Source organism: Pogoniulus pusillus, chromosome 7, assembly GCF_015220805.1.
Source record: "Pogoniulus pusillus isolate bPogPus1 chromosome 7, bPogPus1.pri, whole genome shotgun sequence".
NCBI lineage: Eukaryota > Metazoa > Chordata > Aves > Piciformes > Lybiidae > Pogoniulus > Pogoniulus pusillus.
In genome coordinates, this window is record NC_087270.1 from 18,788,404 (window position 1) to 18,814,191 (window position 25,788).

The window sequence follows — 25,788 nt, forward strand, 5'->3', positions numbered from 1 at the left end:
TTGTGAAAAACTGTAACTATGGGAAGGACTCAGATTGGAGAAATACGTGGAGACTTGTATCCTATGGGAGGAAACCCACACTGCATCAGGAAAAAAAGTGTGAGGAGTCCTCCACCTGAGGAGGAAGGAGTGGCACAGGTCGTTCCCCAAAAACCTGCACTGCTTAGGGGAAGGAGGTAGAGAACTCAGGAGTAAAGTTGAGCCCAGGAAGAAAGCAGAGGTGGGTAGAAAGTGTACTGAGATTTAAGGATATAGTTCTCATTATCTTTTTCTGATTTGATTGGAAATAAATGAAACTAATTTCCTCAAATTGAGTTGGGTTTGCCCATGATGGTAATTAGAAAGTGATCTTCCTGTCCTTATCTCACACTACCTTTTCTCCCCCACCAGCTGAGGAGGGAGAGCAAGAGAGTGATTTTGGTGGGCACTTGGCATCCAGCCAGGGTCAGCCCACCACAGGCTATTGAGCTGGGACAGCACTGACTGGGTTGGCTACCAGAGCAGCAGGCAGCTTTGTCAGAAAAAATCCACGTTTAAGGGTGTTGTTAGTGAAAAATGAGAGTTGTTATATTAAAAAAAGAATTCCTTAACATAGACAGTTCTCAAAATATTTTAATTATTTTTCACTTGGGTAGGAAGAATGTTTCTATCTCATCTTCATTTTCAGTTGGTAAAGAATAAAGAACCACTTCTCCTGATTATAAGTAGGGCAAGGAAAAAAAAATGAAATATTACAGAAAATAGCTCATACACCAAGTCCTCAGCATAAACAGGATATCATGAAAAACCAAGTAAGAACACTTCTGCAGCCTTTTAGACTAGCACCTGAACTAGGTGTGTCTTGATACATAAAAGCCTATATATATGTGCCAGAAACACTTGTGCAGACTATGAGCCATAGAATGGCTAAGATCCTGCCATGAGTGGGTCTTACCATCCAGAGATAGCCCTTCTCCAGCTGACATACCATGCCAGTAATAAGACATCCTACAGAGCTCAAATAACCAGAATGATAGACACAAGAACAGGAAGTTCTTCCAGTGACAGGATGCTTCCTACTTCAATTGAGTGTTTAGTTCCAGATGCTTAGCTGGAGTAAATCACTGCAGCACCACTGCAATCAGAAAAACAAACCTGATGAGCACCATGTGGCGATCATAAGAACTAACTTAAAACCACACTTTATCATAAAGGTCTTTTTGGCAGTAACTAAGCACTTCTAAGCTCTCTGGACAGAGTAACACAGGATCTTGTTCAAAAAGAAAATGTCTTAAGTGCAAATATTTTAATAATGCATAACTGCATTGTGCAGAAGCCAAGCTGTGGAGCTGCTCCTCCTTTCCAAGGGAAGTGTAGCATGCAAATAGAGTGAGGCTTAGAAAGTGCTGAATGCAGTTCCTCATGTGTCCTAATGGAACTGCAGGGATTGCACTCATGGTCTTCTGCACACCACAAAGAACCAACAGCATAACTCCAGCCTAAACCTCATGGTTAGTAATAATTTAATTCACTGACTGAGAAACTAGGTAGGAAGTTACATACTTGCAAACATGCAACAGTTTATACAAGGCATTGACACAGCCATTCTATGAAACATTTAATCTGTTGAGCAGAATAAGAATTTTGCTATGAATCATCATACGTCTAAAGAAGAACCTGGGGTCAGGTTCTCTCTCCAAAATGGCAGAACAGAACTGACTCACTTCTACTGAATCAGTTCTTTAAGTCCAAAGCAGGGGCAAGGCTGAGAAAAGTGGCCCATTAGCAGTCACATGGCTGAGGTAGTCTCAAGGTATCACTCATCTGAAGAAGCAAGAGAACAATTTGCAGCGGATGAGTTATACAGTGAAATTGCCATAGATTTTTTTCTGTGTTTTGGGAATGCTCACCACAAATATTGATTTTTCTTGACTTCCTCTTCATCTGAAATAATTTGATTAATCTTTTCTCAGAAAATATTTTCTAGATCTTCAGACTGCTCATTGTGCACATTCAAAACTTCATCTCTGCTACATTCCTTCCATTTTGTACAGAGGGCTTTATGCTCCCTTACTGAGTTTGCAAAGGCTCCTCATTAAGGGAGAGAGAGAAGCTTGTGTTTCAAGTGCAGAATTTCATCTTCATGATATTCTTATTTAAACATTTCCAGAACGGATGTCTTGGCAAACATCAGGTCTAGTAGTAACTTTGTCCACAAGATTTTTGATAGAAATCTTAGCAGAGGCTTGTGAATAATGCTTTCGAGGTGCTAGGAGGATGCTATTAAAAATACCTAATTGGATATACATTGGTCACGTTCACCACTGCAGAAGCAGCAACTGTCACTATAAACAGTCACAAGAGATGCAGCCTGCAGAGAATCACGTTGAGCAAAGAAGAATATCTAGGACACTGATTTAGCTTGTCTGGATTATAACATTGGTCATAGATGCTTTAACACTATTAAAAGACCTCCTAAAGGAAGGTAGCAGGCTATTCAGGCCTGCCACGAGTGAAAGAGCTGTTGTGGAAAGGCTAACACAGTATGGTATAATTAGATAATTTTTTTTTAAGCAAGTTGCTGGGAATGCTGGAATGGGAACATTTAACCTGAATTTTAGAAAATCCCTTTCTGTGCTGCCTTTTGTTGTAAAACAGGGAAGAACCATGAAGCTGGCTTTGAAACTGCCATTTTCACAAGTTCGCCGGCCAGTGGTCACTCTGAGGTGGGAAACAGCATGTAACTTACATGAGATTAAAAAGTGCCTATCTCAAGCCAAGGGCGGGTTGCTTTGAGCTGAGATAGAGACATGTGATCCATTGTTCAACATTTCTTAACAGCAATGACAGGACCCGTCTCTCTTTGCAGGAAGAGACAATGTAGGTATGAGGACTTGTAAGGGTCAGCAGCAACCTGGCATTTGAGCAAATTATACACACTGCAGCACTGCAAAATACTGATGGGCCAAAAGGAGATATCCAGATGTAATTTCAGATGTCATGGGAGATTAAGCCATTCACTTGTGTCTGTGAGTCAAGAAGTTCCATTTCTAGGCCAGATGACAGTTTAGTTGGCCATTACTGCAAACATCTCTTGACTTTTCTGGAAGTCTTCTGCCTAAATCTCATACAGACACAAAGGACAAGGACCATTTTTATGGGAAGGACATTGTAAAACCATGTGAAGATTTAGCTTTATAGAGGTTAACAATGAACTAAGGAAGCCAGTTGTCAAGTGATGTGGTTCTGTGGCACCCAATAAATAAGGCAAACTGAAGAAAAGGGCTGCTGCTATTAGTTGTCACTGTGAAACCCCATATTGCCAGTTTGCACATGTAAACATGCAAATATTTGTTCTAGTAGATACAATTATTGTTTGTGATTAATTAGATTTTTGAGTAAACTGCCAGTAAAGTTTATTCATTTATGCTGTTGTTATGTTCTGCTGAATGATCTTCCTGGCATAGTTATCAACTATTTGCTTAACAAATCAGACCAGCAAAGAATATTGTTTAATCTAGGCTGCTGAAATGAATTTATTTCGGAGTCCAACCATCTCTGTACAAATCTCTCCACTACTGCTTAAACTCCTTAGTATTTCTCACAAAAGGACATTTTAATGATACAGTACAATCTGAAAGCTCAGTGTGTGAAATGCTGGGGGGGATTCAGTATTTTGAATAATAAATGTTATCCATTTGCTACCTATTCCAATGCCACAGAGAACATTCTGCCCTCCAAAAGTAACATAACCTATTGCATTTATTTTAGTAGCTGGTTAACAAAGTATGGGTAGAGAATGTGAGATAAGGCAGTCAGATGTCTAGGCAGTGGAAGTGGACATTTGGTTTGCTAGTGGAAGGAAAAAGAATACCTTTTTTTTGAGGCCTTGAAAAGGGTAAGAGTAACTTTTAGAAATAAATGCTTGCACTTCTTTCATGTTCTGTGAAGCTTCCATTTATGTAAGAAAAGAAGAGTTTTAATCCACTTAGTAAGCTTTTTGATCATCATTTGATGAGTTTATAAAGTCAGTCTATTGAAATGGCAAAGGTGTTTTTCTGTTTCTATGCTTACTTGTGCCTATCTCTTTGTCAGGCATGAGTCTAGTTCAGCTCCTGCCAGAGTCTATGGTGATGAATGACATTTGCTCTGTTCTTCAAAATGAAGCAGATGAGGACTCAGCTTCCTATGGCTGAGCCTTTTCTGGATATGTATCAGATGCCTAGGATAATACAGAAGGTGTGAAATATTTAAGGCAGGTTCCGATCTCTTCTGGAAATGGCATGAAACATAGAAAGTGTGGTCTTGGACCTTGTGTATCACCTGGAATAGCAAACGCTGTGTCATGTTTCAGAAGGGAGCATCTTTTTTTATAAAGAAACACACAGCTGAAGAAGTCATATTTTCATAGTGGCGTCCTATTGAATTCTATGCTTCACTTGTGTCACAGCATACTCTTGTAACTGGTCCCTTATGGTACCTTCTAGACACCTGCTCAAGTTGTAGGCTCTTATGGGACACCCACCACAACGTCTGGAAAAACTTAATACAGCCCTCCTTTCCCTTGCTCATCTCACACCCCATGCCACTCCTGCTTGTGGGTCTCAGGGTGGCTTAAAAAAAGAGGACAAGCTGATAGGCATTGCTATTCCTTAGTGGCTTGGATGGGGCCAAAAACAGTCCAAGGCTACATATCAGACAAAGAAGATTGACAAGGCATTTGGTGGAGGTGGTTTTGGGGATATCTTGTGTTCTTTCTGATTTCAAAGCTAGATATATATATCTAGCTTTGAAACTGATCATGTTTAGAGATTGCCCTTACTCTGAGAGTGGATAGTGACTGAGGGTCAGAGGACAGGTATCCACTTCTATTCCTGAATCTCTGCAAGCAGTTGTTTGTGCTATGAACTTCTGGCAATTTGCCCACAAGACCTTTGGTGTGTGACTGATACCACTCCTCAGAGGTTATGGACTTTACATACAGAAGAGCAAAGGCAGTAGTCAACCGTCTACTCCAAGGTAGGAGCAAGAAGAGGGTGTATGTCACAAGTCATTGTTTTTCCTCTTAAATGGCTATAAGTAACACACCACTGGTTTTGGATTTTGTTGGCCAGGGACCCCAAAAGGCTCTCTAAACAATTTCATGTGCTGACTTAGGAGGCAGACTGCTTTGACAGGTCATCTTCACTTCTTACCATCACTACATCTGCTAACCAAGGGCAAGTGCTAAACAGCAGAGGAATGAAGGAGCCTTCTCAGCAGCCCAAATGTGACACATGCCTTACCTAGTCAAGGTTCACTGGCTCAACTACACTAATTTGTCCTGACCCAATGCTCACAGAGCTGCAGTTCAGTGTGTTTACTAATTCTTGAAATGAGCTTTCATACGAATTTTATTGCTGTGCTGAAACACAATGAGGTGAAGGTGTGTGGCTTCTATTCACTTCTCCATGTCTGTGCCATAAACCCTAGCATTTACTGTGTCTGTATTATTTGTGAGCTTGTGTTAGTGCTTAGCTTAAGGCCTGCTGAAATCTCCTGGAAATACAGTAGCCTCATTAAGCTTTGGGGTAGATTTGTTAATTCTTCTTCCTGTTTTAAGTCAGGGGAGGTTCAAAGAAGCAAGGCTTACAGAAGAATAAGAATTCTGAAAAAAATCACTAACCTGGCTCAGACACATAAAATAACTGGGAGAAATTTCCTAGTGGATGATCACTCCTAACATTAATCAACTCCTTTATGAAGACTGATAGGTTGAGCTATCGTTTTCCATCTCAGAGAATTTTATACATTCCTCAGAAGGAGATGGCACAGATTGTTATGGAGGCAGGTGACCAGACTCACATTGTGATACAGCGTAGGAAATACCACATTTCTGTAGCAGAGAAATATATTTTTTAAAAAATATGTTTATATTGATAAGCAAGAGGAATATTTGTGTTTTAAGAATGATGATTAAATATTAACAAATGTAAATTTTTAAAAATTATTAATAAATCTATATAGTTAGACAAGGTAGTTGAGATTAACTACTTTGACATTAGCCTTATGAGGTAAAACTTGCTACTGCTGGATCTCTAAGGAAGCCTTCATTGCTTCAGTAGAATGAAGATGAACTTCTCTGAGAAAAAATTATGCAGGAGCATTTTTCTCGACTTATCCTGTCAGGGAAAAAGATCTTTATAGTGTTTCATCAAAGACAGTGACCTGTTCCAGGCTCTCAGGCTAAGTCCTCAGAAGAGACAGATTTAGATCCTTCCCTCAGTGAACTCAGTGATAATTTAGATCACCCAGCCCAAGGCACTTCACTGCTTTCCAGCAGTGAAGAAAAAGAGGTGTGCAGAGCCCTTCCTCACAATCTGCTGTTTCTTTCTTAAATATGTAATTAATATAAAAGTAATTTTCCACATTAGCCTGTTTCATTTGCAGCTGCTGTCATTGCCATAGGCTAGGACAAAGGTTTAAATCATGGCCTGTATTTTCAGGCTGCCTGAAATTCATATTGAAGCTAGATTTGCTTCACAGACCTCTGCCAGTGGTCTGCTGGGCATTGAGGATGCTTCATGCTCATCCAGAGCCTGACTGAAGTTCCAGACAGTGATTACCCTCCAAGTCTATTGAAACCTGAGGAAATAATTAGTCTTTTCTGTGACTCTGCTATTCTGCATTACCTAACCTGGATGCAAGGCAGTCTCATGATGAGGAATGGGGAATGAAGGGAAAAGGGATGAAAATAAATAATCCGTCAGCTTCTCACGGTGTCTCCCTTCACTTGGGGTCTGAACCAAAGTAGCACTTCTCTAGCATCTGCACAGCTCCATCTGTCTGAGTGGAAGGAGGCTGTCAGTCCTGATCACTCTCCTTGTCCACCCCATGCACCAGGAACATGTGCTTGGGTCTGGTTCCAACAGGGCTCCAATTCTGGATTCTGCAGCAGACTGCGCATGTTGCAGCAGCTGACAGCAAATCCCTGAGGCAGAGGCCTTCATTGCATCAAATATTAAAATGACTGCTGCAGCATGATGCCTTCCTTGCTTTAGTTCTGCCCAAATTTAACACCCAGGAAACCTCCTTCTCAGCCTCTTCACTGCATCCTTGGAAGGATCACTTGCAGCAGTCAGTCACTGCAGAGACTGCAGTGCGTTCTAGTTTGCTAGAATCAGGAAATGTTACAGAGGTCAAGGAAGTCACACCTTGGGAAAGAAGGATGTCTGGTGTTGCTATGAGCAGTGGGAGAGAAGGGAAAGGCATCCCACTGCTGATGGGGCTGTTCTGGAACAGAAATGCCTAGGGAAGACAGGCTTACACAAGGTTTGAAACATATACTTCTAAGAAGGAGAGTGCTCTTTTTTCTCTGGCAGTCACCCAGGTCCAAAGTGTAATAAACCTCCAAACCCGAGTATTGTAGTGAAAAAACAGAGCATGCCAGTCCCACAAGCTCCTTAAATAAATCTCTTGCTCCTATTCTCTTCAGCTCAAGGTCATCTGGAAATGTAGCTTTTTCATTAGCAATCAGTATTTCACCACATGAAGGAGGAGATCACAGATCTTGATGGCTGTGACCAGAGACACACTTGCTGTTTTTGTTCATCACACATAGTGTCTGGGCTAACCTGGGGCATTTCAGGCAATGGTCTGGCTGTCAGTCATAGGGTTCTGTGCTTACAAGGACTGAAATACAGTTATAAAGCTCTTAACTGATTTAAGTGACATAAATACTTTTCCCTCACAGCATTGCTGGATTTTTTTTCATTTGCTTGACCAAGGGGCTTCCAGATGGGTTCAGACTATAAATCCTTGAGATGTGATCTTTAGATGTATTTTCAAAGCTTAAGAAGGCAACTTCATGCAAATCTGTGGTCTCCAGTTTGCCCTTAGATTAAGTGTGAAGGCAGCGCTGCACTACAAGATCTCTTGCACTGCATGCGTTTTCTGCTGTATGTGTTGTTGGGTTTTTATGGAAGAGGGAGCCACCTCCCTCTTTTTAGTCACTTATTGAGAGAAAAATGCCAGTGGTGTGAAAGTTCAGTCTGAAATACCTGAACTGGGCAATGGTGCTTACAGAAAACAAATTCTGTGTCAGACATGGAATCATTTCTGCGTTATTCTCAAGACAAGAATGAAGACTCTCTGGTTGTTCATCCAGGAATTTAGACTACATAAAATACAGAGGAAAACAATGATTGCATTAGATTTAAATTGGATTACTTCAGATCATACCCCATCCTTCTGTCTTTGCTTACAGGAGTAGTAATTACACAGCAAAGTAAGTCAATATTCTTGATTGGAACTTACTTGACCAGAAAATTATTTCATTAGCTCATGTCATTGTCTTTAAAATATTCCAATTTCTAGAAATTTCTAGGATCTCTCATTTGCAGGAGGGACAGAAGTGAAGAAAGAACTCTCCAGACCAAAATAATCTGGAAAAATAAAGAGATTTTGGCTGGAATTGAAAGAGTAGAGTGTTTCTACCCAGACCTGAAAAGATGGCTCTCTAGTGGAGGTGGAAGTCTCAGAGAAAAGACGTATTTGCTGTTTCCTGAACAAATCCAGCAAAACCCTTGGATGCATCATCTGCTTGAGATACCTAGCCCTGAACACTGGCTGTTTGGCCACTTAAAACTGTAAAAGCACCTTGTGGTTTAAAGTTTCCATATTTTATGATTTCATAGGCTTCCAAGTATATCAACTTCTAACTCCGCTTTTGAAGGCATTACCAGAAACCACCTACCATGGCTGAACATGACTTTTAGGTGCATGTCTGCTGACACCTCTCTTATTCAGGCATTTCATTTGTGCCATAGTCTCTGCTGAGACAGATGTTCCCATCTTTATGAGTGGTACACCCCCACCTCAGTCTTGCCAAGGACTTTGCCCTGTGGTCTTTGTCATGCTGTAGCTTTGTAAGCAATGGTTCCTCTTGCTTTTGGTCTGCTGGAAGCTGAGTCTGGGTGAGTCATCCCTGAGATACTCTGGAGGCAGCATTGCTGACAGTCGTTGTCCTTGTGACGAGCTGTGCTCTCGTATAGAGGACTGAAAAAGCAGACTGTGTCAGCTGAAACCCAGAGTTCCTCCGGATTTATGCTCAGGTGAAGGGATGTGTATGTGCCTAAATAAGTGTCTTATGAAGGTAGAGGGAAGACCAATCTTGTTTTTCTGATGTAAACCCAGTAGTGGTTTCATATTTAGAGGAATTAGACTAGCTGTCACTATTCATCAACTGCAACGAATATTTAATTCCTTCATTTTGGCATGGCTCTTTGTAAAGCCTCTGGTCTTAAAGGCCCAAAGTCACCCCACACAGGTCCCAGTGATGGCAGAAAAAGGTTTAGGGATTTAAATGAAAAAAGAATTGAAGCTTCCTTTGTCAGACAGTGAGGCAAAATCCCTCTTCCCTCAGCTGTGTAGTACACACTATGTCCCCCAGCTTAGAATCTGGAGCTGCAGGATTTTGACAGTGGGTGTGTGGGAATATGCAAGCATAGTTGTGGGGAAATCCTCTGCCTAATGAATTGAGATTGCTCTAGAGTATCAGATTTTTTTTTTCTGAATTTATTCATGTGATTTCTATTGGTAGTATAGGAATTGCTATCATCCCAACTCACTGCTGTTGTTCATCTTCTAGCAATTTAGTGTGTGGTTTAGTTTTCTTTCAGCACATACTGTAGCCAAAGAAACCTCTTGATCATGCTCTGTGTAGACCTTCACATGTGATCTCAATCCATGTAGCTCCAGGTGTGCTTTTGTGCCTTAGATGAAATCAAAGCAGTCTGCTTTTGTGCTTTTGTTTTGGTTTGTTGTGTTTTGGTTTTTTTTTTGCTTATTTCTTTCTTTGTTTTAGCTCTGCTTTCTTTAGTAAAAACACTTCTGTGCTACCACAGTGAAGATAGCTCCTTGCCATTGGCAGTATTTGTGCCTGCATACCCCAGAGACACGTGTGTTAAATATAAATGGTTTCAACAGGAAGCCACATGTACCTTTGTGCTGCGAGCAGTTGGCACATCAGCTTGCCAGTAGCCAGGCTGACAGGGACAAGACCCAGTCAATTGTCATTTATTTTATTTATATGATCAAATTTAATCTCATGCTTTATCGTTTAGCAGGTCTGCAAATCTTACGTAACCTCATGAGACTCAGCTCACATCTGTACCAAACTTTTCCCCTACAAATTGTATCACAGCCTATTGCAGTGTATCCATCTCCCTTAAAGAGATCATCAGCTGCAGCAGGAAAAAGGGAAATGGGCTGTTGCAATATGTTTTCAATTCTGCCCTTTCAGGGCCATCATCTGTGGATTGATGACATTCAATCAATAATGAAGCAACTGTAAATGGAGAGAAGTGGCAACATTCCCACAAGGAACTAGAAAACTTTCTACTTTCAAACACAAATTGAAATGCAAAGGTTAGAAACCAACAGACCATCTTGCATGCCCTTGCAGGCCTTAATTCCTTCACAAAAATGCACAAACTGAATCTAAAGAACTGGCTAAATAAAAATCCCCATGCAGAGAGAAAGATTTTGATCCTCTGTTAAAACAGTTTGAGTGGAAGGGATTTTACAGCGTCTCTGTTAATCTGCTGCTCACGTGGCCGAAAGCAATGCCCTTGAGGCACTGTCTGGCCTGTTGCTGAATTGATTGTTCAACAAAAAAGGAAAGGAGGAAAGAAAAAAGGAATAGAAGTTGTGCTCTTGTATTAGTACAGCTGAATCCCTGCCTGCAAGTCCAGATAACCGTCAGTGGAGAGGCATGCTGGGTTTTTTTTTCATCAGCCAGTCTAGGCTGCAATGGACCTCAGAATAAAGAGAGGTTTCTAAATCAGACTTGTGAGCCTGTAACATATAATAAGAAGTTCTCTCCCTGCGCCAGGGAAAGCCAGTGTGCATGTGTACCCTTGGCCTCTTCAGATTTATGTTACTGGTTCCTGGGAAATGAGTAGCAGCCAGGAATTAGTTGTAGGTGTGAATCAGAAAGCAGCAGTGGCCTTTGAAAATGAGTAAGTTTTGCATATCCATGGGGTGCTATTATGCATTCCTATGGCTGACATTTGTTACTTAGCCTAGAAATGTCAGATGCTTTCAATATTTAACTTGAACATTGTAAATTTACATTTTAAATAGTCCTTCCCAGTTTATTTGGTTAGATATAAACACTCACCAGTAAAAAATGGTGGATATGACACTAGAATCATCCCATTTAATTGCCCAGTTGTGTCCAGTGAAGGAAACAGCCAGATCCTTGCCTTTGTTTGCAGTATTGCAGACTTTCAAGAGTGTGATTGGGCTGGCCAAGGATCCAGCTTCTCTTCAGGTTTGATAGTAGCAGATTTTTTTGTCATTGTGACTCTATAATGGAACCTTGAAATAGTAAAACTTAGATGTGTGGTTTATTTGTTAAAATTGGGTTGACAGATGTTTTTTTCTGTATAAACTGCATTTTGAAAAGATAGTTTGCTGTGGCCTCATGTTGTACCAGCTGCATTTTGTGTACTCATGTGTCCATCTGTGTGGCATCTATGCATAAGCAGAGAATAAGGGTAAACACTAAGTATGGCCCTTTCTTTTTATGATGTGGCTGTAGCTGTTTCTTTTTGCTTCTTGAAGGGAATTAAGTTTCTCAAAGGTCATGGAATTTCTTCAGCTCTACCTCCTACTTCCATAGTTCAAGCTCCCAGTGAAAGACTACTGAACAAAGTAGAGGAGTGTGTGCTGAAAGTAGGGCTGAGCTGCCCTGGACATAGCAGAAAATAAGTCCTGAGCCAAGAGCAGGGTGTTGGTCTGCAAAACACAAGACAACTTCAGGGGCAATCCAGAGCACTGTTAGAAAGGTCAGCCTTACTGTATTTATTATTTTTCTTTGTCCATTATTAAAACTCCATCACTCTAGAGAAAGTCGTTGGCAGTAGTGAGAAAGAGCAGAAGTCTCCTGAACTCCTTTCAAACACGTTTTGGGTAGCATTTCCTTGAGATGAGAGGGCTTTGACTGAGGCCTATAATATCTTGTGGCTTTTCTATTTTACTTATGGTGTTGCTTTTGCAGCTGACAGTGTCCCTCATCACAACTGGCTGCATACACAAGAGGAAAACCCCAAGCTAGCAGTCTCTCTTCTTTCTTGCTGCCTGCTTCAAATGCTATATGATGTAATGAACAGACGGATGGTCAGACAGACAGGTTGATATATGGATAATGAAATAGTTTCTTTGAAGACTCTTTAACTTGAAAAAGAAAAGATTAATAATCAGTGATATCCAAGATTCTCAAATACGAGATAATTTCTTTGTCACTTGTCTGTCCGTCATAGCTGAAAAAAAATTGCCTTCTTCCATTAAAAATTCTGTTCTACAAATAACACCATCATCCCAGTTTCATAATGCTTATATTTTGTTTGCTGCTGATTTGACTCTGGTGACTAAGTTAAGAAGATTTCTGCTAAAAATATCTCAGTCCATTGGTTGAAACATGGATAGATTTTTACCATCAGGCAGAAAAAAAGGGAAAGGATGAAATTAGAAACATAATGAATTGCTTTGTTTACCACAAATGCATGTCAATAGGGTACTTGCATTCCTTAGAATGTACATTGTGTAGAATTCTACTCCCCTATTAAAATGTTTATATGTAGCTACAGATGCATTAATTGTCTTTCAGTTGTCTCTGTTAAAGTTAAGATTATAGATTCAGAAGGCAGTCTACATTATTAACTCTTGGTAGAAGGTGTCCTTTGGCACCACACATTTGCCTCAGCACCCACACAAAAGCATTGAAACTTGCCCACAAAAGCTATGGTGAAGTCAGAGCCCCATTGTCCAGGAGCCATGCACATGTGTGCTCCACCAGGTGCAGTACAAAGGCATCAGTGATGCTTTGAGGGTAAACAGAGTGTAAACTTAAGACTGAATGCTGAGAAGGGGTGAAGGAGTGAGGCTTGTCCAGCACTTGGTTCAACAAATACAGTGTTATCCAGTCCTGTTCAAGCACAGGAAAAGTAAGCCCTTATTAGTGTGATAAAGCTCAGGGCAGGAGCAGGTGTGAGTCCTGGACTGCAAGCAAACCTTGCAAAGATGAATCGCATAGAAGGAAATGAAATGTTGACCTGAGTCTGCTGACAGCCTGTAACAAACACCATCAGGAGAACACTTTACTCCTGTCTATCCTTTTGAAATCAAATCTGTAACAACAATTGACATTAACTGTGTCACTGCCAATCTTATAAACTAAAATATGAAGTTAATGTTCTTCTGCCACATATCTTTTCTCATCTTTTCCTACCAAAATTAGCAACCCTTCCATACCAAGCTTGTGCTTGTTAGAGCTTGCCTCAGCTGTTCTGCAGAGTATCAGGATTAACAAGGGACAGAACCAATTTTTAACATGCAGATGAAGACCTTTGTGGCTGTTGTAATGACTGAGTTATCAGTCATTCCATTTCATTAATTAAAAAACCCCAAACACTTTAAATTAAATAAAGTTACCACAAAATGTCCCCCTGACATGCAGGCTTCCACTAAATGTAGCAGAAATTAGGTCTGCTTTGTGACAGAGGCCAATGCAAATGTGCTGTCTTCCTGTAATACTCATGGGTTTCCTTTCTATCATCCATTTAGTCTAAAAAAATCTTCCTCTTGTTTGTGGATTTCCTTTACTTCATCCATTTAGCTAAAAAAAGTCTTTCTTCAGTTGTCTGCCTGCTTTTTCTTATCATTGTAAGATCTCTGAGGATGGTCTTCCCCAGCTTGCATTTTCAGACATTGATTTGATCTGCATGTAATGTAAGTGCGTGCAATTTTTCTGACGTGGTGCTATTTTGCACTGACTTTGCAATGGCAGAGAAGACTTAGAAAGGGATGAGGCAATGTGGAATGAGGCCTCTTGAGCAACTGCTGCTGTTTAGTGCTTTCTTACAGAAACTCAGCTCACTTTCTCAGATCCCATTGCCACTGGGACTGCTCCTTTTGATTTACGAAGATACAGAGAGAGTACCTTCACCCTTGAACATAAACCAACATCAGCCAGATGATGTGCGAGACACACCCATTGGCAGGACTAGAAGCAAAAGAATAAGCAGACATGTCTGAGCTACTATAATTTCCTCATGTTACACTGCTTATGTAGCTGAGGCATTTCTGACTCGCAAATGCTAACCGCATCACTGGCAGGTAGTTAATAGACACAGACTTTGTTAATCTTCTGCATTACAGAGACTTTATAAGATTGACCCACTCTCCGTGGGAGATATGTGAATGAATGGACTGTAGCCCACTGCCCACTAACTTCCCAGGCTACGATCGGCCTCTTTCCTGGAGCTCACTGAAAGTAGGCATCTCATACCACCTGCAAAACCTCATCACTTTACAGTCATGGTCTGTGAGCAGCTCTTCAACAGCGAGGAAAAGGAGGGATGCTTTTGGTGCAGACAGACACTGAGCACCTTTGGTGCAGAACAGCACTGAACACCTTCCGTGCTGTGAGCCAAGGCTGGATGCAGGTCTCACTCAGCTTGCAGGAAATCTGTACCCACTTTGTCCCACACCAGTTTCCACATCACTGCCTGGGATCAACTCCTACCCTCGCCCAAAACATCATTTTGGTTTGGGATGCTAAGCAGAGGTGACAACTAACTTAAACCAGGAGAGGAGGAAGAGGCTCCATGTACATATGGGAGACAGAGAGCTGGACCATGAGCTCTGTGCACTCTTGAGACAGCTGTGCCAAATGAACAATTTCTTGCTGCAAACCCAAGATGAGCAAGTACATCAGGCTTCCTGCAGCCTGTTGGGAATGCACCTTATGCTCCTCAGGAAAATACACCATGTTATTTTCATAGTTCTTGCTGGCTCCTGAATCCTTTAATAAATATGCAATAGTTCCATTTTATCTTTTATATTTATATTCCATCTATCCATTTATTAATGTAAGAGAAACAGAAAGATGCAGGTAGAGCATTTTGGAGGCCAAGTAGTCCTGTTTTGTTTGCACACAGACCCCTCTACGTGCTCTGCTGTTCGCCCTCCACACACTACCAGCATCTATGAGCATCCTCACCTGCAAGCCTGAGACTGCTAACAGCAGCAGCAAAACTTCCTCTAACTTGAAAGGAGGTGTGCCTTTCACTCTTGGCTTCTAAAACTGGCATTAATCAGATTTAGTAGCTTAGAAACAGTGTAAAGAAACTGAGTTTGGAATTGAACAGAAGAGAGGCTGCCTGCTTGTCATTGCTTCAGTGATGGTGAGGGAGTATTTTGAGGAAGACCCGAATGAATTCAGGATGTGAACTTCACTGAAAACCATGACACAGTCAGAAATATTGTTCTCTAGATCAGCAGATGCCTTTTGCTTTTCTCTCAGATTCTGGCCACAGAATGCAAATAGTTTTGTCACAAGTCAAGACATTTTCTTTAATCCACTCTACTAATACCTGGATTTCTTGTCCTGAGCCACCAAGATCCAGCTATGCAAATGAAAAGTGAGGTTGTAGGATATTTTGGAGCAAGTGCACTAAGCACTTAGAGTGAAGCTCATATCCTCATTTAAAATACCCTGTGAAATGCCAGCCACCCTTTTCCAAAGAAGACTAATTCAGATTTAACCAGCACAACTAGCAGCTACTAGAATGACTAGGGTAGTAAAAATTCCATCAAGAAAGAACTAACAGACTCTGATCTTCCATGCCATAAGAAATGCTGAGAGAGGTTATGACTGTTCTTTATATATCTCAGAGAGAGAGGAAAGGGCAGAGAAGGTGAGAAACTGTTTAAGCCACAGGACAAGACTGATACAAGAATAAGTTGCTATTTTCTGGCTATAAATCAGTTTGTGCCTCAAGTTAAATGATTTCTGGATACTGGAGAAGTGAGGGCCTGGACTTGGAACTAGTGGGAACATAATATGCTTAAAGATTCAGAGCATTGCTTCCCAAATTATAAATGAAGCCGCTCTCTGTGAGAGCAAAGAAAGAGACTCATAGTATCGCGATAGGTGTCCTTGTGCTGCCAGAAGCTCCCTCACAGACAAGATGCCCATTGCTAGTACGCAGGTTTCTTTCTTCACTTTCCACCACTGTCTGGTTTCTCTCCCACAGAAACATTTTTGCCTACAATGTTTTTCTGTTGCTGTCAAAAAGGACAAAAGGAATAAAGGACAACCATGTGGCTATATAACTGTAGAAATGAGTACAAAGAGAACACGCTGAAAGGTTTGTTTTCTAAAGTGTTTTGTTAGCAGAAAAGCAGATGAAAAGTCAAGTTGTTATTACTCTGAAGCAAAATTGTTACAAAATGGCTGCTCTGTGATTTTTTTTCCTTTTTTCTTTTTCCTCAGAGCAGGAGCCAAGAACCTGCTTGAGCTTCATAAACCAGCAGTGTCATTTGACAACTGACAGGACAACAATGACTTCTTTTGTATGGGGATAGGGTGGCCCTAAGCATATCTTTTGACTACCTGTTATTCTCAGCGTTTTCCACCTGCTATTGCCCCTGGCTGCAGTGCCTGGGAGGCACTGTGGGATGTGCCACTCATAACCTCTCTGTTTACAGTAACTGGAGGCACAGAGCAGTTGTGTGGTGCACTACAACCTCATACATGTGCAAACATGCTCATTTACCCACCAAAGCTTAGGGGTTTGCCAGGGAAGAGGTGCCCATGTTTAGAAGAAGTAATTCCCCTGGTGGCACATTTATGTCGTGTAAATGCAGTCCCACTAAGAAATCATTTTATCGAGCCATTGTTTGTCATTGTATCAACACAGACCCACAGGAAAGCTGCTTCCCAACTATTTTTTATGACACATTCAGCAAATAGTCAGGAGTAATAATTTTAACTGTGCTTTAACATACTCATTTTGGCCTCTGATTGAAGAGTTTTCCTTGCAGCTAGATATGGGTTCTGACACAGAGAGGCACCATGAGAATACAACGCACTCACTAGCATTTATTCCCTGCTGTCCTGCACCACATACATCCCCAAACTGAGTGCCACTCCATGCTCTGAAGCACCTGCAATTTAAGTAGGGAAAAAAAAAAGGACAAGACTGAAAGGAAAAAAATAATTTTGTCCTTAGATATGAGACAGTCATTTGTTAAACATGGACAAGCAGTTGCATGAGAGTATCCAAGACAGCATGATGCTGACAGAGCCAGCAGCCGAAAACCAAATACTTGCAGCATCTCACAGATCTATTTTCAGGCAACGCAAGCAAGTCCTGAGAGTAAAATAAATTCCCTAAGGTGATGCAGGAAGACAGTGACAAACCACAAACTACCTTCCTCTGAATTCAGATTTGCAAGGTCTCAGTGTCTGTCCTTTCCAAAGTCACTTCCTGACAAGCCCTCACCAATAGGTATTATTCTTTACTGAGTACCAATCAAAATTCAGAGTCAAATTGGTTATCACCATACTCTTTTAGCCTGCACTATGGGTCTGAGCCCAAAGGCTTGCAAGCAACCTGCTGTGTGACAGCAGAGGAAAAGAGATGAGATGTCTGTGACAGAGATTAACGCTAACATATCCTGCAGAAGTACAGAGGCAGCCTTTTTACCTTAATCAGCAACAAAAATGTAGCAAAGATGTTTCTTTGGAAATGGGAACTTTGCTGGAAAACCTGAGAATAAATTATACCCAGCCAACAGGCTGTGCTGCAGCATTGATAGCAAAAGCAGAATTTTATGTCAGAGCTAGTTACAACTGAAACCTGAATAACAGATTTGAGTGATTTTTCATTGATACAGTTTTTGGAAATATCATAAAATCTTTAATTAGGATTTTTTGCTACAAGTTCTCCAAGTACTTTCTGACCAATTAAAATACAGTAAGAACAAAAGCAGAAAATGTTTCTGTTATAGACAGTAGTATTTGAGGTGAGCTCTGGATGAAATGAAGATGAAAAGTCAAATTGCAGAAGAGTTTGAGCTTTTGAGGGCTATTGCTGAGAGTTAGTGATCTATAAAAACTGTGTTCCCAACTCCCTGAAATAATTTCTTGCCAACTGTTTGCCACACTGACCATGGGCAGCACACATGTATTTCTTGGCTTTCTGCTGGGATCCATCCTTGAGCGCTACATCCTCGACACAATTTCAGGGCAAACTTGCTGGCGTTAGCAACAAACACAGGTGTTGGCATCAAAGTATCCCTTTACAGAAGGTTCTCACTTGTGATGTCACTTCATTCCCTACTGGTGTCAGTGGGCAGTTTCTGGTCTAGACTGAGGTTTGGGGTTAATGGCAATGCATTTCTTACAAACCAGCTCAAAAACACCCATGTAGAGAAGGCTGATGAAGGTGATGAAAGACATAGCCAATGTGCTGGGCAGCTGAGCTATAAACAGCTTGCCTCTGAGCAGTGATAAATGGCTGAGGAGGTGCAGCAGGCAAACGGATGTGCACCTTGACAGTAGGATCCTACACAGCCCCAGAACAGCCTTGTGTCTGGCCCTGTTGTGGCTTGCACAGCACTGAAGGAATCAACTGGGTGGCTGCAAGGTAACACTGAAGGGTAAGCCCCTTCATCTGTGGCTGAACTTCATCTTCCACTTTGACAGTGTGTTTGGCCTTCTTTGTCCAAATTAAATATGAAAGATAGATTCATAGATTAATATAATAGTTTGGATTGGAAGAGACCTTAAAGATCACCTAGTTCCAACTGCCCTGCCATAGGCAGGAATGTCCTCCACTAGAACAGATTGCTTAAGGTCTTATTCAGCTTGGCCTTGAACACCTCCAGGAAGGAGGCATCCACAACCTCCCTGGACCATCTATTCCAGTGTCTCACCACCCCTACCACAAAGTATTTATTTCTAATCTCCAGTCTAAATCTGCCCTCCTCAAGCTTCAATCCATTGCCTCTTGTCCTATCACTACAAGCCCTTGTAAGAAGTCTCTTCCTGCCTTGCTTGTAAGCTCCTTGCAGGTGCTGGAAGGCTGCTATAAGGTCTCTCTGAAGCCTTCTCTTCTTCAGACTGAAAATCTCCAACTCTTGCAGCCTGTCTCCATAGACGAGGTACTCTAGCCCTCTGATCATCTTTGTGGCCCTCCACTGGGCCTGCTCCAGGAGTTAAATGTCCTTCTTAAAATGAGGATACCAGAACTGGACACAATACTCCAAGTGAGGTCTCACAAGAGTGGAGTAAAGGGGTTGAATCACCTTTCTTCTGCAACCCAACTTCCATCTTGAAATGGCTCAGTATCCATCCTGAGATACCTCATCCAAGGCCTCTCCCTGGGTTTTCTGCAGCTCTACTAGTGCTGCACAATTGCAGTAATGCCCTTTCAATCCTACAGGAAGGAAGTGTGGCATTGACTGACTCTCTGATTCTTTTTCAGTAGAGTTGGCCAATGTGGTCATCCTCTGGTTACAAATATCTGTGGGAAGAATAAATATGTCCTTTAATAGCAGGGAGAGTGCTTTAAAAAGAACATTTTATGGCAGTGTTGCCGTCATCACAGTAAATTGCAGCATTTTCACTTTCCTATATTTATTGCATTGAGGTGTTTATGTCACTGTGGATTTATATCACTGTGAAGCAAATATTTGCTTTCAAAGGTCACTCATTGTACACTACTTCCTCTGGGGTTATATGTAGGTCCCTCTTAAACTTTAGTATAGCTCCATAAGGATGTACAATGTTCTCATTATTGCATGTGAACACTGCTAAATTAGCAGATGCAATATTCAAACTATAATAGGCAAAGAATTTCCATTAGCTGATTTCTGTATTTTTCTTTTACTCTCAGCGTGTTGTACTTGTGTGCAAGCACTGGTATATTGTATAAGATTGGCTCTTAGGTAATTAGATGTGAGTGTTGTGGAGGGGTTTCTCTATTTCTCCTCTGTTAGGGGGAGGTGAGAGATTAATTTGAGGTGATATTAATCTTTTATAAAATTATTTATTAAAATTATTATTTACAAATTTGTACCACCCCCAACCATTATGAAATCAGGTTTGTTATGTGCAAAGTTATGAAAACAGCTGGGATATATTTACAGGGATTTGATTATTAAATGGAAATATCAAATTATCAACAACTATAGACAGAGAGAAAGATTCCCTTAGGCTTAATGCCTCTTAACAACTATACTGTTTGCCCAGCAAGGGCTGAAACCGTGTCTACTTTTAAGACAGAGGTAACTTATATTACAAGGGAATTAAAGCTTGCTTAAATGTGTTGCTCTTAGGTATTAATCATTAATCACCCTCCTGGGATTGTGTCACAGTGTGTGCCCAGCATTCGGGTCTTGGTGAAACTGGAGTCTGTCCCGGCTTGCAGGTGAATGAGAAGTGTTCCCAGTCTCTGGGGTAAACAGGATTTCTCTAACCTTCTCTCCTGATGTGAAATGGTCTCTGCCTTGGTGCTGCTCCTTCTGGGCGCCGTGCATGTCCAGGGATGATCAGCTGGCAGGATTTCCAGATGCAGGAGAAGGATCTATCCGTGCAGCTTCTAACACGGTCTCACAGCTAGCAGGCTGTGTTTGTAGGTTTGCAGACAGTCTGAAGGTCTGCTGGGCCTGGATCTTTCCAGGCTTACAGGACAGCTGGCAAGCAGGGTCTATGCCAGGCTGCAGGGAGACTTGAGCTCCATAGATAAATGCAGGATAGCAAGCCAGTGTGTACAGCTGCTGCAGGCTTAGGCAGGGGGCTCTCGGCTCCCCATATATGTATGAAGTGCAGGCGTGCATGCGCTCTGCTTCTCAGAGGGTTCACAGACAGCTTCACTGCGCCTTGAGATCAATGCAAGAGGTCTGAGCCTCAGTAATGTTTACAAGAGAGTAAGGGCCTGACTCTGTCTAGGCCATGCAAGCAGGTCAGGGCAGCAGGGTGCTGCTATATGGATCAGAGAGCTGAGCTTGATCCTCTGAATGCTCTGAATGCTCTGAACTTTCTGAACACGTGGTGCACCATTGCACCCCTCTTTATAGACTCTGAGCCGAGATTCGTGGCTCATTTGGACATCTAAAGTGACCAATCAGGCTGGCAGTAAGCCAAACCTTACCTTAATAGGCAGTAGCTGTTTGCCTGGACCCTACCAATAGGGGATTACCTGGGCGGACCCCAGGGGTACACAGACTCTGTGTGTGTGTGTTACACAACCTGTTTACTGTCTCGTGGGTCCTGGCAGAAAAACATGTCCAGGCATGTAGAGACATAGAGAGGCCTCTGTTTCAGGGCTGCTGCCCCTCCACCACAGTGAGCCACCCAAGGCCCTGAAGTTACTTATGTTGTCTAGAATGCAGAGTACAGCTTAGTACATGACATACACAGAATTTTTGTAGTAGCATTTGGACTTGTGTTTCCTTTTAAGAGAGCACCAAGAGTGTAAACCCAAAGGATTTAGTTTGCCCTTCCTGCAATGGAAAAACCAAGGTCCTGGCAAAATGCTGAGCTTGTGTTTGCATACACAGTTGTTACAAGTGTAAACACAAATTGGCTGAGTGTGTGCAAGTGGCTGTAACTTCTGTACAAACATTGTTTTAAAAATCAAAGTTTTAAATCTAAAAAGCTTACCATATTACATCACAACTTTGGTATTCTGATCTGTCATCTCTGCAGTGAATATAGATCAAATGAAACAGAGTTTATGTGCAAAGCAGAGAGTGGGTTTGAAGAACTTGTTTACAGTTATTAGAGTTTCCTACAGAAATTATAGGATTTTGAGACTTGGTGCAAATCAGCTTGAATAAGAAATACAAAATATCAGCTATTATCTAAAATACACACTCCACAATGAATTTATTACTCAAAGTCCTCAGCAGTATCTTTGGCCTGTTGCCATGCTACTAAAATGAGCACGTTTCAGTGGGCCCATGACAAACTGTGCTTTTGAATGTCTGTCCAGTAACCAGTGAGAGTAAATCCACTATGGTTTACCTTTTCTTGGCCATTCTTGTAACTGTACAGTTTCAATGTTTTAATACATGTGCCTAAGAAACATCATAGAGGGAAAACTGTTGCTTTGTACTCCACAGAAATTCCCTTTAAAATATAAAACTGATCTCTCCAGTATTTTATTGATAGCAGGGTTTGTTGTTGGACCTTCATGACACTAGAATGGAATTTCAGCCTAAATGGGGCTTTCCAAGGAAAATCTTCTCTCTAGTATGCCCTGTTTCACATTCTAAACTGCAAAATCTTCAAAATATTTAAGTCCATTGGCAGCCATCTGCAAAGTATATGGAGTTTGGCATACCAGGTGCAAATTGGTAACCTTTATTGATTCTCGTGCACAGTTTTCTATTAAATAAAGTTGTATCAGCACTGATGTTGAGCACTTCTGTTTATGACTAAAACTTGATGTAAGATTACTTTCCTGGACTATTGCTTTTTGCTCTTTCTCAATACCTTCTAAGTATTTTCCAAATACCAACCAATCTCACTGAACCTGTCAGGTTCAATTACTAGCTATAAAACACCTCTCTGGTTACAATCTCTGACATTTTTGTTTAGCTTGATGCAAAATAGGATGTCTTTGTCACTAAGATGCTAGCTGATGGAAAACTCTAAAGAAAAATCCCATAATTCGTGGTTTGTTTCTTTTTTTTGCACCGACAGCACCACTGGCTCATGATCAAAAATTAACAAGTAAAAGATCAAAAGTCAGGATGGTATTTACTTGAGAAATGAATTTTCTGTGTCATTTTTACTATATGTAGTGACTGATAAACTACTGTTGTTCATTATTGTCAGCAGCATTCATCTCACCTTCACTCTCTTACAGATCTGTAATCAGCTCCCTCTAGATATGCTTAGAAATGGAGCTAAACCCGCTGTTAGCATCCCATCCTCTCACAGATGCACCACGTCCTTCTTTAGGGCTAGAAAGATGCTACTAGACATAATGCAGAAGCAGCTTCCTGCCCCTCATGGCTGTATGTATATAGTGATTAGATCAGTCCCAAAGTGATGTGTAAGTTGTCTGATTTTTGTTAAAGCTTAGGACTGTTATTCTGCTAGCACAATTGTACAGAGGTATCCAGGCAGAAGTGAGTGTTTTAACTAGGTATTCTAAACCTAGGTTCACAGACTTAATCCTGGTATTCTGTGACAGAGACTGTGCCAGGTTTATTTAAATGCTGTTTTACCTCAATTTGGAAAACAAAACAAAACAAAACAAAATTATTTTAATATTTGAAACAGTGACCAGTGCTAGTCAGTCTTTGCCAAGTAGGGCAGAAGTTTGGACAGCACTTCTTTACCAAGATAACTTGTTTTTCTCCCAGATGAGAATGGTTCATTTGCTGATTAGGAGCAGCACCCTCCTGGAACTACATAATGTGCCACACAAAGGGCAACACAAGTGCAGCAGTAGAGTGAGAAGGTTGGGGCGGCCTTGAGTGTATCCCAACACTTTTACATGCCCTTCAGGAGAACACCAATTCCTAGATCATCTTTTCTGCTCAAATCTCAGCGTGCAAATTTTTATAAAGCTTATTTACTGCTGTTTGTGAGCATCCTTGTAGAGTCTGATATCAATCTAAATATTAGCCATGAAATTAAGCATTGCATTTTCATCAGCTGGGGCTACAAATGAGTTACTTAGGCTTGGTCTTTCACACTGCTGTCACTGTGCAGCTGGTGCAACCGGGTGGGCTTTTTCTCCAGCATATATTTGGGCTCCTAAACATTGTATGACCTATCAAAAAATGCCAGTCCCCCTCTGACAAGGATTGGTGATGTGCTCAGTGATGAAAGTAGGATGCTCTGCCAGTAGCTGCAGGGCTGACTCTTCGAGATGGATTTCTTCCTGCTGCAGCTTCAGAGAAAAAAAGCAACCATGAGTGAGAGCACAGCTAATGCGAAAGCATGAAGGTTGCACATTCCCTCTTAAATAAGAAAAATAGCATATTTGTTGCTGAAGCTGCAGATGAAATGTAAGGAGCTGTCTGCTTTCCTTATACATTTCTAATCAAATAGGATGTAATCCAGGAAACGTCCCTGCCACCTGACTGTACCTGTTCAGTCCATATTCATGGTATCCTGACAGAGAGCACTGTCCAAGTGAGGGACAGACTCACCTCTGATAAATGGTAACTTCTGTTTGAACATAGTTATTATTCTGAAAATTTTAGGGCCAAGCTCTGTCCTGACTTCTCTTGTTCCATAAAGGCTGCACATACCACGGAAAATAGTCCCTGCTACTCTTCCTTCTTAAGGCAGCTTTGATGAAAGAGACTGCTTTCTGTAATGGAAATGATGGCATGCATTTTATGGCTATTTATTTGCAGACCTCCTCAGCTTTCCCACCTTCTCTGCAACTGGGACTAGGTTTTCCTGCCATGCAAAAACCTAGCATTCAGTGAACCTGAATCAAGCAAAGAAATAAGGCAGTGTTGTTGTTATGAAAACCTGACAGATGGTAGGAGGACCTGCCTTTCTTAAGTTATGCTCAGTAATCAGAGCTAGCTTGACTTTGTAACAAAAAAGAAACTGCCCTAATGAGGATTAATGGGCTGCATTATGGTCTCTGGTTTGGATGAGCTCAGTGGCGTCATTTTGTATCGAGAGGGATAAACCAAGTTCAGAATCTGACCCACTTTGGGGAGAAGTTGAAAATATCACTTAGCTCCTGCTGTCACTTGCCTGAAATGAAGGATTCTCCCAGGTAAACAATTTCACCCAGTCTAGCTTTATTATTTCAGAGTCTGAACTATACAGCATGGTGGACAAGTTACTAGCTGATAAAGTTCTGCATAGTTTGACTGTCTTCAGTTTCATTGGAGATGCTTTAGCCAAATCTAGCCCTCCAAGTAATTTGGCTGAAATATAGAACATGAGGGGCATAAACTTGACCTTGACCTCCTTCATGTTAAGGCTTTAATTCTAGAAAAGAATGAATGGGTGTCAAAACTGTTTCTAGTAACAAATAATACCTCCTGAATCTCCAGCTTTGATATGGATAGCATATGAAAAGTTAAGAAAAAAGGAAGGTTTTCCTCAAAGATCATGGCAAGAATACAGTCTTGTTCTTTGAAAGTGATTAATTATACAGGAATAAAGCACCACCCTGTAAAATCCCATGTGTTCTCTGTTAGATAGGATTTGTTATCCAGAACAAAAAGATTTGGCTGAGGGCACACATAATAAATGGATTTTTGTGGGACTGACATTTAAGTACACTTCAGTGAGTCAGGGAGCCTAACCATTCTGTTCCTTTCCCTTTTCACTGTCTTCCAGGCTCACAAGCAGCTGAGTGCAAATCCCTGATCTGCAGCTTCCAAGAACACACCCACAGATAAAATGGCAGAAGACGCTGATATGCGCAATGAGTTGGAAGAAATGCAGCGGCGTGCTGACCAGCTTGCTGATGAAGTGAGACCCATAACTAAGCTGGGAAGTTGGGGTTGCGTTTGGGGTGAGAGACAGATGCAGAAATAGGAGCTGCTTCTGCTTTCTGTCAGCTTTTCACTGAAAGTAGAATTAGAAATTAAATGAGCTAGGATAAAATTCAATGTTACATTTAGTCTAGATCAAGGCATTTATTGATTGTAAATTCAGTTTAGATATTAGAGTCTGCATCAATTTGATGTTAGAGCTGAAAGCAGCAATTTAATATTTTCTGATGATTCCTTCAATTTTCCAAAACTATTAAAGGTTAAAAGTCACCAATTAGGTCTGTGAAAAGTCTTAGCTGAAAACTGCTGACTTCATTTTTAAAGTGGAACACCAGCTGTACCAAGCGCTACCACCGCAATGCGTGAGTAAGGGAGCACAAGCCTTAGAGACTGCAGCTGCCTTGCGGTGCAGTGGGAACTGCTGCATTAGCAAGCCCTAGCAGAGAGCTGAGGATGAAGAGATGAAGAAGTGTCCTTCTGATGGTT

General features: G+C 41.3%; 1 protein-coding gene across 2 annotated transcripts in view; it reads left to right on the plus strand.

The window, feature by feature from the left end:
• The window catches only part of SNAP25 (synaptosome associated protein 25), a 68,165-nt gene that overhangs the window by 13,904 nt on the left and 28,473 nt on the right, over positions 1-25,788 (plus strand). For both annotated transcript variants that reach the window (XM_064146123.1, XM_064146122.1), the window contains exon 2: positions 25,145-25,279. In XM_064146123.1, coding sequence (XP_064002193.1) covers positions 25,208-25,279 — 72 coding nt within the window. In that variant the 5' untranslated portion in view covers positions 25,145-25,207. The remainder of the gene's footprint in view (positions 1-25,144; positions 25,280-25,788) is intronic.